The 14,715-nt window shown below is 36.5% G+C and overlaps 1 protein-coding gene and 1 long non-coding RNA gene across 2 annotated transcripts; both read right to left on the bottom strand.

Moving 5' to 3' along the window:
• Positions 1–1,003: 1,003 nt before the first annotated feature.
• LOC131018385 (F-box/kelch-repeat protein At3g23880-like) lies at positions 1,004–2,306 on the bottom strand. Its single transcript, XM_057947113.1, has one exon. The coding sequence runs from the start codon at positions 2,304–2,306 to the stop codon at positions 1,131–1,133; it is 1,176 nt and encodes a 391-aa protein (XP_057803096.1). The 3' UTR covers positions 1,004–1,130.
• Positions 2,307–7,875: 5,569 nt separating this feature from the next.
• LOC131017691 (uncharacterized) lies at positions 7,876–10,604 on the bottom strand. Its single transcript, XR_009099787.1, has 4 exons — positions 10,392–10,604; positions 10,260–10,299; positions 8,735–8,810; positions 7,876–8,136 (listed from the first exon to the last, which is right to left on the bottom strand). It is a non-coding gene; the product is annotated as an uncharacterized LOC131017691 (long non-coding RNA).
• Between the last annotated feature and the right edge of the window lie 4,111 nt (positions 10,605–14,715).

Genomic DNA, 14,715 nt, shown 5'->3' with positions numbered 1-14,715 from the left:
CCTGAGGAGAGAGATCCGTTTTTGTTTGGCCATGAAGAAATCGAGCCCAACGTTTTCTGAAACACAAAAACTTTGGTACAATCGGGTGTATTCTACAATTAGGTTGCACCTGCACTCAGACCTTGACCTGCACCCTAACACCTTGACTTGCACCCTGATTCAAACCCGCATCCTAACCCAAATCCTATAAATGAAACCATATCTGTAAATAAAATTATTCTGGGTTCGAGTGCAACCCGAGTGCAACCCAATTGTACGGTACACCCGATTGTACCCAAGACCACCTCTTTCTGAAATCGCACATGTTCTTCTTCGTCTTTTTTCAAAAACTCGACGCGATCTTAATTTTTTTCCCAGAAGAATGAGACTATATTCGGTCAATCTTTCAACCACTACAAGAATAACATAGTTGGCCATAGATTTAGGCAGTCCCTCTATAAAATCCATGGAAATATGTGACCAAGCTTGTGTTGGAATATATTCGGTCAATCTTAATTTTTTTTTTTTTTTTGAGAGGAAATGGGTAATGGTTGAGTCACCCTTGTTTCTTTGGCATTATATAGATCACATCTTTTGATCCAATCAACAATATATGATTTCAAGCTAAGCCAATAGAAAACCCTTTTAAGTCTCATATAAGAATCCATGATGGGTAATTAAATGAAAATTTTATTAAAAAGAAAAACGAAAACCTAAAGAACTCTTAAAGCACAGAAAAGCTGACTAAAAGCCGGGCCTCTTTAAAGCCTTTTTAAAGAAAAGGCCATGGAAAAAACCTTAAAATGAAAAAAAAAAATACTCGTCTAAAGAACAAACCCGAAGGCCAAGAAAAATAGCAAGGAGAAAAAACCACACGCATGAGGCCCCCAAGTAAATCCAGAACCACCCTCATGCAGGAAACTAAAGCAACCAACCTGCTAGGAAGACCAAGCAGCCAAATCGGTCATGGAGCACCGAGTAGAGACGACTAAACGGCATCGCGTGACAAGAGAACGAAGAGCAGACTCCATGATGGGTATTAATAAAAGCTTCAATTCTTAAGAAACAAAACACAACCATTTGTAATCAAATCAAACTATGTATACATTAATGTCAAGAAATATCATCTTCTAAGATTATACTTCCATCTTTCATACATCTTCTGGCGAGACTAAACTTTCAACATAGACATGTGAACATAAATCCAAACAAACCCCGGGAATGCGGAACATATTACAACCAACATTGTAAACCAACAAAATGGATCCACAATCTACCAAAATCTCTCCATTTAGACTTACCAATGGTGGTTGAAGCAGCTCATTAAGATGAGAAAGAGTCATCACTTCCTCCCAAGCCTCCTTCATAACCCAAACTCTAGAAACTCGAAGGCCTCTTTGATAGTAATAAAATAAAGGACTATAGTATAGCACGCAAAGGCAGCCACCAAGCACACCCACAATATATTTGTCGTCAATGTGAATCGCATTATGATGAAAGGGAAAGGGAAGCTCAATCCTTCCAAACACCTCACTCTTCAAGTCCAAGAAAATAATATCTTCCTGATCATCTTCCGTCTTCTGCCAGTAAAGCTTCCCACCGGCAAACCACCCTCCTATCCAACACCAAAGTAAATCATCGCAAAACTCAATTGTTTTCCATGTTTTTGTTTTTGAACTATAAACTTTGCCAACTCTTTTCCACTCGTCATTATCAATTATATTAACCAAAAGCACAAACACCTTATATTCACCACTCGATTCAACCCAACCGAACCCCGAACTCATAACATAACTGGGACTAGAAATTTCTAGCAGTTTCTTGGAGATTCTAGTGGATGGGTTCCACAACTCAATTCTTCTTCTTGATTCGTCGAGAATGCAGAGCAGCCCATTATAGCAGCCCAAAGTTAGAGATGGCATCAATGTAGTGTTCGTTGGATCAGCTAAAGGAGATGGAGAGACACGTGCTCTCAAAATCGACTGCAGAGAACATTGCACACACCTACCAAATGTTTCCTTCTGTAAAAAGACCCTTTGATGGGGGAAAGATGGGTTTTTTATTGAATTTTGATGATGCGTTTTGATGAAGCGTTCGCAGCCAATTAAAGAGCCCCATGATTTCGAAACGCACCTCAATCTCAACAGTGATTGCACTGGCAATCTTGACAGTACTTCTTCAATGATTGCTTCCGGAAGATGGAGAGATTGCTGATTTCTTCTTCTTCTTCGTCCTCTTCTTCCTCTTCTTCTTCTTATTCTTCTTCTTCTTCTGCCTATTCTAGCACTTCTTGAAAGAAATTGTTGAACTTTCTTCTCATTCTTCATCTATGTTAAAGTTTCCATGACAATAATGAAATCAAAATAACAAAGAAGAAGAGCAAATCAACTATTAGCTGGTGGTTACCTTAGCAAGACCAAAACCGGCGGAAATCAAGGGCGATGATGGTACGGGTGTGGTAGCGTTACATGGCGATGGGGTTAGGCGGCTCTGAACAACGGTGCGACTTGGAGAAGCGGCAGTGCAGCTAAGTTTCTCCCTTAGAAAAAGGGTTAAGCATGAGATTCAAAGGCATGGAACCAAAATAAACCCTAAAATTGATAAACTGCAGTGAAGTTTGTCCCACGACTCTTTCGCCCCTAACATTATTGATCATGTACTTTATGTTTAAAATAAGGGGTTTTTGCAAATAAAATCACGAACAATTTTAAATTTGCAATTTTAACGTGACTTTTGAAGTGTGGCGAATTAAATCATAACCTTTTTAATTTTTGCAATTTCGTCCCCTCAATTTTTTCCGGCCACAGGAGTGATGAGTTGGAGCTTATGTGGATTATTTTTTTCCACGTAATTAATTTCTAACTAAGATTAAATTGCTGACTAAGATTAAAACAAAATCAAAACCTAATTCTTTTATTTTACTTCTTTTTCGTCTTTTATAAAAATATATTTGATGTGTATCTTAAGTTAAAGATTATGACAAGATTTTCAATTTGATTTAAAATTCATTAAATATGAATTTGAAATAAATAATTTATTATAATTTAAAATTTTAAAGTGATTGTTTTTCTCCCTCCTATCTCTTTTACAATATTCTTTATTTTTTTCTCTTTCTCCTTATTTTGTTATTATATTATTTCTATTTGTATCTCTTTCTCCTACAAAATTTATATATCTTCTCTTCTCTTTTGATTAAAAAAACATAATATTTATTTGTTGAATTATTTTATCAAAGCATACATAAAAATATTTAAATTAAAAATATTAATTAAAAAATATAATGCACAATTATCAACAAATATCAAGACAATATTATAAAAGTATTTATTAATTTTAATTTTAATTTTAATAGAAAATAATAATCAATAACAAAAAAATTTCGGTAAATTTAATTATTATTATACAATACTCATTGAACTTAATATTATACTCCTACTCATTAAGTTGATAAAATTATTACTATACACTATTTTAAATCAAATACTAATATTTAAATTAATATATTTTTTGTTATTAATTAATTTGATTCATAAATAATAATATTTTTACATAATTTCAAATTTTAAAAATAAATAAATATATCGTGGATGTGCATCGTACGGGGGGGCGTACTAGTTTAAGGAAAATGAGGGATACTAAAATAAGTTCGACGAAAAAGAAGAAAAATAAAAGAATTAGGTTTTGATTTTATTTTAATCTTAGTCAGAAATTAATTACGTGGAAAAAAAATAATCCACATAAGCTCCAATCACTCCGGTGGCCGGAAAAAATTGAGGGGACGAAATTGCAAAAATTGAAAAGGTTATGATTTAATTCGTCACACTTTAAAAGTCGCGTTAAAATTGCAAATTCAAAATTGTTCGTGATTTTATTTGCAAAAACCCCTTAAAATAATAATAAATTTAAAAAAAGACTAGTACATATAAAATCTCAAATAAGTTTCTGTATTTGAAGAGGCGAGGGTTTTAGGTTTTTGTATTTCCAACAAATAGTTTTATATGGCTTTCGGGAATCAGAGAGATGGGCTCAATCTTATATTTCCAACTAACTTATTTGACACAATCTATATAATAATCTATAAATCGGTAAAAAAAAAAAAATTAGCGTCATTTTTAAAGTGATTTAACAAAACGTGATTTAACTTTTTTTAGCATATAAAATAGGATCTAATAACAAGTTAACAACTATTAGATTTGGAAGATCTAATGGTCAAGATTAATCTTAAATCTCATTTGTAAAATACACTGTTATTACTAAGGAGGATATCTTAGTAATTATAAATTGAAGCAATCCGTTTCTTCCAATATTTTGGGGATATCATTTATTAAAATATATTATTTTCCATATATAATCAAATCAAAATGATTTATTACCTTTAAACATATATTTTTTCATTCAACAATCTACAAAAATACTTAGGTTGTTGTGACGATGAGACGAAGCATTCATATACATTATTTAATACTTATTATTTCATATTACAAAATGCTCATGTATATGAGATAAACTATTACTAAATAGGTTTTCTAACAATTTTGCACGAATTTTGCTAGCATCTTTGTACGAATTTTATATTAACAATGTATGAATTATTACTAACATTTTTTTTACTTTAATCAAATTTCTTTTATTCTTTCTACAATTTTAAAAAACATTTATCCAAAATAAATAAATAAAAAGTCAGTTCTTCAGCTTACGTACGAATTTTGCATTAACAATGAATGAATTAACTAAAATGCAACTCTGTACAAATTTTGCATTATCAAAGTATGAATGATTGGATTATAAATTAATTAACTATTATGCAACACAGTACGAATTTTACATTAACAATGTATAAATTATTCGTACAGTTTCAATAATAAATTCATACTCATCCATTACAACATGAAGTTAGTATAAACATGTGAATTATTTAGTGAAACTATAAGCATAATATAATAATATGCTGAAATTGCAGATAAATCCTCGGCCCCAATTGAACGCCACACAGAGCGCGGCCTGGTCTCCAAGTTGCTTCTAGTAGCGACGCCACGCTCCGCCCACCACTTCAGTTCAATCGGACGTTGTTAGGCCGCCCTGCGCATATTTGCCACGCCTCCTTACTCCAGATCCCGTATTCGTTCATCCGCGCACCACCTCTGTTCGTCGCTCCTGCACACAGCGCCAGATCCAGACGCCGAGCAGCAGCGCCGCCACCACCACAAGTCACGCCAGTCTGCCGCCTTCCGCACCTGCAAATGCCACACCGTCTTGACGCCACCCCACGCCCCTACGCGATTCAAAACCACCGCGCCACCCTCCACCAGGACGTGCTGTAACACCCCAATTTTCATAAACTTTTTAATCTAAAAACTTTGAAGAACTAATAGTTAAAATAAAATTTCTTGAATTATAAAAGTTTAAACCAATTTAAAATTTACTTGCCAATACTAAAGTAGTATCATGAAATAAAAATAAATAAAACGATAAACTAAAACTTAACAAATTCTACTATAATGTTCAATATAAAATCCTTATCCCTAGTCATTCTCGACTTCCATGGCCACCTCGACTCCAGAACCTGCAAAACTGAAAAGATAAGGGGTGAGCATATTGAAAAATATACTCAGTGAGAAACCATGCAAATATTCACATATGCTTAAACATGCAAATAATTCACATTGTCATACACATATACTGAAAAACTGATGGGCGAACTGAGAGCCCCTGAACATGTATTTCAACATGGCTAAATTTCTGAACATGTATTTCAACATGGCTGAATTTCTGAACATGTATTTCTACATGGCTGAACATGTATTTCAACATGGCTGATTTTCTGAACATGTATTTCTACATGGCTGAACATGTATTTCAACATGGCTGATATTCTGAACATGCATTTCTACATGGCTGAACATGTATTCCTACATGGCTGAGCAAGTATAATCAAACATGAAATAAGTGCACATAAAAACATACATGAATATAACCACAAGCATATAATCCCTCACCTTAAAGTCGAAACTAATAAATCGAATTCGTAATGAGGTCTTTAATCGCACCGCTCCTAATTGAATAAATACAATGTTTCAATAAAAATCCTACGATAACTTAAACTAAAATCCTATAAACGAATCTATATAAATAAAATCGTATATATACAAAAAGAATTATAACTTGTTAAGAGGAACCTTTAGAAAATAAAAATAATAAATAAATAAAACACTTCCTCACTTTAAATCTACAACCAGACGACATATGCTAGTTAGTACTAATCAAACTAACTTAAATATACTTGAGTAAATATATAATTTAAGCTGACATCATCTTTGCCAAAGGAATTAAATAATAACAAGCACTAATTAAACTATATATAAAAAGGGTAGATTAAAATTTTCTTTTTATGAGAAACATTACAGAAGAAAGAGAAATAAAAGCACGAAGTCTAATTACTAAATTGATTTCAAAAGCTTGACTAAAACAAGATCAGAAATTCATTGCGTAAGAAAAAGAAGAAGGTATGTACCGATTTCAAATTTGGCTTCGAGTTCTACATGCGTGTTGTAGGGTTTGAAAATAGATCTTATATTTATACTAGTTTTCAAAGAGCTTTTGATAAATATAAAAATTATATTTTATGTATATCTCCTACTAGGATAAAGAATAAAGATGGTAAAAGAGTTCTAATTTTAATAGGAATCAAATTTATAATAATAATAATAATAATAATAATAATAATAATAATAATAATAATAATAATAATAATAATAATAATAATAATAATAATTTAGATAAAATTAATGGTGCATATCTATATGTATCATGTAATTATCTAAAAAAAATAATAAGCTACTAATAATTAAACTTATATAATAAATCTAAATATTTGGGATGTTACAACCTATCCCACTTAAAAATAATTTCGTCCTCGAAATTTCTAATCATACCTCATTCGTGTCATCTAAATAATTTCACAATTACAACTATTTCTAACGAAGCTAAAACATAATAGTACTAGAACATAAAGGCATCATAAAAAATATGTCATGTAAAACATCATAACGGCCATATACTTAAAGAATTAAAACACATACCTTGGAGTCGATGCAGCCCATGAGTTTCGAATGACTAGGCTTACTTAATCTTTTGAAAGCATTTTTTTTACACGAGTCTACAGGAACGTAGACCCGCTCTGATACCACTATGTAACACCCCAATTTTCATAAACTTTTTAATCTAAAAACTTTGAAGAACTAATAGTTAAAATAAAATTTCTTGAATTATAAAAGTTTAAACCAATTTAAAATTTACTTGCCAATACTAAAGTAGTATCATGAAATAAAAATAAATAAAACGATAAACTAAAACTTAACAAATTCTACTATAATGTTCAATATAAAATCCTTATCCCTAGTCATTCTCGACTTCCATGGCCACCTCGACTCCAGAACCTGCAAAACTGAAAAGATAAGGGGTGAGCATATTGAAAAATATACTCAGTGAGAAACCATGCAAATATTCACATATGCTTAAACATGCAAATAATTCACATTGTCATACACATATACTGAAAAACTGATGGGCGAACTGAGAGCCCCTGAACATGTATTTCAACATGGCTAAATTTCTGAACATGTATTTCAACATGGCTGAATTTCTGAACATGTATTTCTACATGGCTGAACATGTATTTCAACATGGCTGATTTTCTGAACATGTATTTCTACATGGCTGAACATGTATTTCAACATGGCTGATATTCTGAACATGCATGTCACACCCCAATTCTTGAAGGAATAAATTATAATCGAGGTACGACTAAAATCATAGAAATAATCAAGGGAAGAACCTTGTGAAATTCAGATAATAGAATAAAAAGGTTGGGCAATGCCCTTTGAATGAAGAAAGATAGAAATCAAGTGATACTAATCAATCAACAACATTCTAAGCCTTAGGATCACAAGTTCGGTTTCATGCTTCCGATAACCAACGTTAAATAACATAGAGCTAGAAGTTGAGAGTTTAAGCTCAATAAAAACATAATTCAGAATTTAACATAAAAGTCTTAAGTTGGAGAAACAAAAGACAAATAAAAGCTAGTGCAATAGCGGAAGACAAAATACGGAGTTGAACCCTAGCCTCAGCTCTGCCCCGTCATCACCAGCCATTAACCTGAAAACATTTGAAAGTAATTTTGGGCTAAGTACTAATGTACTTAGTGGGCTGCAACTTTTAAAGCATTTCATAATCTAAAGAACAGTTTATCCAATCTTACTGACATGACATAGAAGGTTTTAAAGAGAAAATAACTTCTATGCATGTTAAAACATTTTCATATATATATGTATACTTAATTATTTTGCGCGCGTTTGCACACTCCATTCTGTTACTCGCTGTGATCCCGGACCTCTAGCCACCGACGGATCTCTATCTCCCGCTGACTTGAACTGAGGGCGTAACCCAGCCAAGTATAATAAACCTCGGAAATTAATCCAGACAGGCCTATCATTTCTATGCTCCGGAACACATCCCGTCGAGCACCCTTATAACGCCTCTGGTTAGTGCCCGATGGAGATCAACCCACCGAGTCAGCTAACAAGTGTACACAATTCTCAAACAACGTGTTAGGTCATAAGAGAACCTCAATTGATTAACTGTACGAGCATTAAACATGGTAGAGTGCACAAAAATATTTTATTGGATAAACAGTTTATATTTCACGAATATTTAAGCTCAATAGCTAAATCATACATTTGAAAAATAAGCCCACCTGTATAGGCAATGCCTGTCGTTTAACGTTATCTCTGAATCGGAATAGCAGTGCTAATCCTCCTGATGCTCAAAGCCTACAAGAAATCTATTCTCAATAGGTCTCCTTGAATTCTAATCTTAAGTCATGGTGTAGTGCTTAATATTCTATGATTCACTTAGCCGGGTTTTCAAAATTAAATGAATAAATAATTGAAAATATTTCTCTTGAGTTAAGAACACCAACAATATTCTTACTCATCTTTTTTAATAATTGGAATTATAAATAAAACCAATTAAATCATAAATATTCTTATTGCAAAATATAATGCAAATCTTATCATGCTTAGCATATAATAAGAAATTTTCTTAAATATGCACATAATAATAATATAATATTATTATGCAAATTAAAATAATTAATCAAACTTAATAAGTCTAATTAATTAAATAGTGTAGTCCATTTTAAATAAAGAAAACTGCACAGCCCAATTAAATAGATTAATAAAGGCCCAACAGATTTAATAAAAACCGGCCCAAATGATAAATAAAATAAAACAAAATTCGGCCCAACACTTGGCCCAACACTCAAAATAAATCGGCCCAACCCCTAACCCAAACCTAAAGCCCAACATCCCATTTCTCCACCTTCCTAATCTTCACGCTGCGCCCCCATCCCAATTCACTCTCTCCCTCTCTTTTCTCTCTCTCTCTCTCGGACGATCTTGTCCGCCGCGGACGCTCGCCGGAGGAGCAGCGGCGAGAAGCCGCGCCATCCTCGGCTCTCACACACACACACACCCATGAAATCCGCTCGTCCATCATCTAAATCCGCCGCTGCCGGAACTCATCGGAGCAAGCGGCCACAGTAACTAACTCTTCGGTTCTTCCTTCTCTCGCCCTCGTCTCTCGATCTCTCTTTCTTCGCACTGAAACAACCCGACAGCCCCCAACTCTGTCTTCCTCCTTGGCAACGGCGAGGCGCCGCCGCCTCCCTCGGCCTCTCTCTCTAAAATTCCCGGCGAGTCCAGCCACCGCCTCCACGACACACCACTCTCTCTCATTCCCTTTCCAAACTCAGTCCGGCGAACAGAAATGAAGCTGCCGCCGACCGTACCTTACTGAAACCGGCAGAAAACAGCCTCCAAGGCTGCCTCCGTCTCTCTCTCTCTCTCCTGTCTCCGGCTGCCGTCGCCCGTAGATCAGGTGACACCGACTTCGACTCTCGCTCAACACAACCCTCTCCTTGACTCGACTCAGCAAGAAACACAACACTCACTCAACAAGCTAGAAGCAAGAACTGAGACATGGAGAAACCAAGCTTCAAAAAGTCGTCCTCCTCTACTTCTTCTTTTATAAATCATGCTCTGATGTATGAATATATATATATATATATATACAGATTGTATGCTTATGATTATGAATGTCATTTTAATGAAATGTTTGAAATGCGTTGCTGGGTATATATCAAATTGTATATAGCTTTGAACAAGCTTGCAGCTTGAAGTTCGATTTATGAGCAGAGGTAAAAGAAATCAAATGGCTACCTTGTGAGAAATTTCAGTGAGTGTTGATCCTGTTTGTTTGCTGGAAAAGAAGGTTCATAGATATGAATACCATTTAAATGAAGGCTCTTATTCATAGGGAAGAATGTAAAGAAACTGATTTAGAAATCTTACTTGTGTGCTGGATTCTGTCGAAATGATCTTGGTGAGCAAATGAAAATTTTCAGAATGAGTGAAGTGATAGGGATGTCCGTGTGGTATAGCTGAACTTCTGTGGGTGTAGCTCTGCACTTAGTTCCTTGGTATGTAGGAGAAATGGTGAGTGGAAGGGAATGGGTATTATGGCTAAAGTTTATTTTGGTGGGGGGCAAAGTATCGTGTGAAGTGTGAGTGGGGAGAGTGGAAAGTGTGAGTGGGGAGAGTGGGTGGAAATGGTGGGTAGGTGTAGATAAAAAAAATATCTTTCGGGTTGTATTATGAAAACTGTAATAATCGCTCAGTATTCGCTAAATAAATATCTCGTAAAAAAAAAAAAATATCTCGTGAAAAATACTTGAATGCTAAATTAAATAAATATGCAATGCATATAAATTTAATAACTAAATTTACAAATATTTTTGTAAATCATTTTTGTTGGAATTAAAAAATAAATTAAATTTTTTTTTTATATCCGGCGTGAATCATCTTACTTCTAAATTCGAAAATAAATTCTAAATTTAACTCGGAGAAACGGGGTATTACATCCCTCCCTCCTTAAAAAAATTTCGTCCCCGAAATTACATACCTTGATAATCTAACTGGGGATACTTGACTTTCATTGAATCTTCAAGTTCCCATGTGGCCTCTTCCATCCCGTGATGGTTCCACTTCACTTTAACAAGAACGATGTTCTTGTTACGTAAAACTTGAACCTTGCGATCAAGTATCTGGACTGGTTTCTCTTCATAACTTAAGTCATGGGCTAGGACCACTTCATCATGCTTAATCACGTGTTTTGGATCAAACACATACTTTCTTAACTGAGAGACATGAAACACATTGTGCACGTCTCCAATACTGGGCGGCAATGCCAACCTATAGGCTACAGGGCCTATCTTATCTAGGATTTCAAAAGGTCCTATAAAACGGGGTCGTAACTTGCCCCTCTTTCCGAAACGTATAACTCCCTTTGAGGGAGAAACTTTGAGGAAAACTCGATCCCCAACATTGAATTCTAACTCCGATCGGCGTTTATCGGCATAAGACTTTTGTCTATCTTGAGCTTCTTTGATTCTTTGCTTGATGTGGTCGACCTTCTCAACCATCTGTTGGACCAGTTCAGGACCTAACAACTTTCTCTCGCCCACTTCATCCCAGTAAAGTGGCGATCGACATTTTCGGCCATACAAAGCCTCATATGGAGCCATTCCAATTGTTGCCTGATAACTGTTGTTATAAGCAAATTCTACAAGAGGTAACAAATCCTCCCAACTTCCACCTTTGTCTGCGACAATCGTTCGCAGCATATCTTCTAGGATCTGAATCGTTCTTTCTGACTGCCCGTCAGTCTGAGGGTGGTATGCTGTGCTGAAATTCAGCTGAGTGCCCATTGCTTCTTGTAAACTTTTCCAGAAACGCGATGTGAATCTGGTGTCACGATCTGATGTGATAGATACAGGTACACCATGAAGGCGTACTATCTCTCTGACATATAACTTTGCAAGTTTCTCCAATCCAAAAGTCATTTGAATTGGCAGAAAGTGCGCTGACTTTGATAATCGGTCCACTATGACCCAAATAGCAGTGTTTCCACGTGCTGACCTCGGTAGGCTCACTACGAAGTCCATGTTAATGTGCTCCCACTTCCATTCAGGGATAGGTAGTGGTTGCAGCATTCCATACGGCCTCTGATGCACGGCCATCACTTGTTGACAAGCGAGACATCGCTCTACAAACAACGCTACATCTCTTTTCATTCCTTTCCACCAGAAAATTTTCTTCAAATCTTGGTACATCTTTGTGCTGCCTGGATGTGCAGTGTAAGGAGTATCATGAGCCTCGCTCATAATCTCGTTCTTTAATTCTTCTTTGTGTGGTACACACAATCTTTCACCAACCATAAGTGCATTATCCTTTGCTTCAGTGAATCCTTTCGTTTCATTCGTTCTTGCAGCTAGACGCATCTTCTCCAAGAACCAATCTTCTCTTTGTGCTTGCACAATTCTTTCCCTCAAATCAGGTTTAGCTATCAATGCAGCAACACAACCCGATACTGTGTCTGGAGGATGAACAATTTCCAAACTGAGTGAGGCGAATTCACGAATCAGTTCCTTCTGCTGGGTGATGAAATACCCTAGCTTAGCCTTCGTCTTTCGACTTAGGGCGTCAGCTACTACATTCGCTTTTCCTGGATGATAACTGATGGTGCAATCGTAATCCTTTACTAATTCGAGCCATCTTCGTTGTCTCATGTTCAAATCCTTTTGCTCGAAGAAGTATTTCAAACTCTTATGATCTGTAAAGATCTCACACTTAACTCCATAGAGATAGTGTCTCCAAATCTTCAGCGCGTGCACGACGGCTGCTAGTTCTAAATCATGAGTCGGGTACTTCAGCTCATGGGGCTTCAATTGACGAGACGCGTATGCTATCACTTTCTGATTTTGCATTAACACGCAACCCAATCCTAGTTTTGAGGCATCAGTATACACCACGAATTCTTCATTCTCTTCTGGTATTGCTAACACTGGTGCAGTAGTCAACCTAGTCTTAAGCTCCTTAAAACTTTGTTCGCATGCTTCAGACCAAACGTATTTAGTCCCCTTTTTCAAAAGCTGAGTCATTGGCCTAGCCAATTTCGAGAATCCTTCGATGAATCTTCTGTAGTATCCTGCTAGACCGAGGAAACTCCTGATCTCATTGACATTTGATGGTGCCTTCCATTCCTTGACTGCTTCGACCTTGGCGGGGTCTACTTTGATTCCTTCAGTCGACACGATGTGACCGAGAAACATCACTTCTCTCAACCAAAACTCGCATTTGCTGAATTTAGCAAACAATTTCTCATTACGCAGGGTTTCGAGTACGATGCGCAAGTGCTCCTCGTGTTGTTCTTCAGTCTTAGAGTAGATGAGAATGTCGTCAATAAACACTAAGACAAAACTATCGAGATATTGATGGAACACTCGGTTCATCAAATCCATGAAAACGGCTGGGGCATTCGTTAATCCAAAGGGCATCACTGTGAACTCGTAATGTCCGTAACGCGTTCGAAATGCTGTCTTTGGAATGTGTTCTCTTTTCATCTTGAGTTGATGGTAACCAGATCTTAGATCAATCTTGGAAAACACACCGGCTCCTTTCAACTGATCAAACAAGTCGTCTATCCTTGGAAGAGGATATCTATTCTTTATCGTGAGCTTGTTTAATTCTCTATAATCGATACACATCCTTAGTGAACCATCTTTCTTCTTGACGAATAAGACTGGTGCTCCCCACGGTGACACGCTAGGCTGTATGAAACCTAGATCCAACAGTTCTTGTAGTTGCACTTTCAATTCTTGTAACTCTGGCGGGGCCATTCTATATGGTGCCTTTGACACTGGTGCTGCCCCGGGTTCTAGATCAATCGTGAATTCTAGTTGTCTGTTCGGTGGCAAACCGGGCAATTCTTCAGGAAAAACATCTTTGAATTCTCGCACCACTGGAACCTCTTCGATCTTTTTCTCTGCTTCACATTCTCCTGTCAAACTGACTAGGAAAGTCTGACATTCTCCCGTTCTCATTATCTTTGTGGCCTTCATCGCCGAAATCACTGGTACTCTTCCTCCCATTCTTATGCCATGAAAACTTGCCTTTTCCTTTCCAGCGGATTGGAAAGAGATCTTTCTCTCGCTACACAGTATCGTGGCACCGACTTGAGTAAGCCAGTCCATCCCTAAGATTATGTCAAACTCTATCATAGTGATGACATACAAATCTGCCTTAAATGTTTCAGCACCTATGTTCAGCTCTAAGTTCGAGATAATGTCCTTAGCAGCCAATCTTCCACCACCAGGGGTGCTAACTTCTAAAGTTGTCTCAGCCAATTGTGGAGTCAATTCTAATCTCTTACAAGCAGCATGTGAAATGAAAGAGTGGGACGCTCCAGTATCAAACAAAGCTATAATCGGCACGTCAAAAACATTAATCATACCTGCCAAGTTTCCTTGGTTTCCCGCTGCTTGTTTTTGGTTAAGGGCATAGGCCCTAGCATTCTGTGGTTGTCCCCGTTGTCCTCCAGGGCCCTGATTTTGTCGCTGTTGATTTCTGGGGTTTTGCTGTTGAGGTGCTCCTCCGTTCTTCTTCGGACATACTGAAGCATAGTGCCCAGTTTCCCCACATCTATAGCATATATTCATTCCTTTCAGGCGTTCCCCTGAATGAGGTCGCTGACACTTTGGGCAGAGTGGTCGTCCCATTGCTTGCGGCTGTTGATTCTGACGTTGATTCTGATTTTGGTTAGCAACCCACGGCTTCT

This window comes from Salvia miltiorrhiza, chromosome 3 (assembly GCF_028751815.1).
Source record: "Salvia miltiorrhiza cultivar Shanhuang (shh) chromosome 3, IMPLAD_Smil_shh, whole genome shotgun sequence".
In the NCBI taxonomy this organism is placed as follows: Eukaryota; Viridiplantae; Streptophyta; class Magnoliopsida; order Lamiales; family Lamiaceae; genus Salvia; species Salvia miltiorrhiza.
The sequence above is the reverse complement of the archived record's forward strand: the minus strand, read 5'-3'. Positions and strand labels throughout refer to the sequence as shown.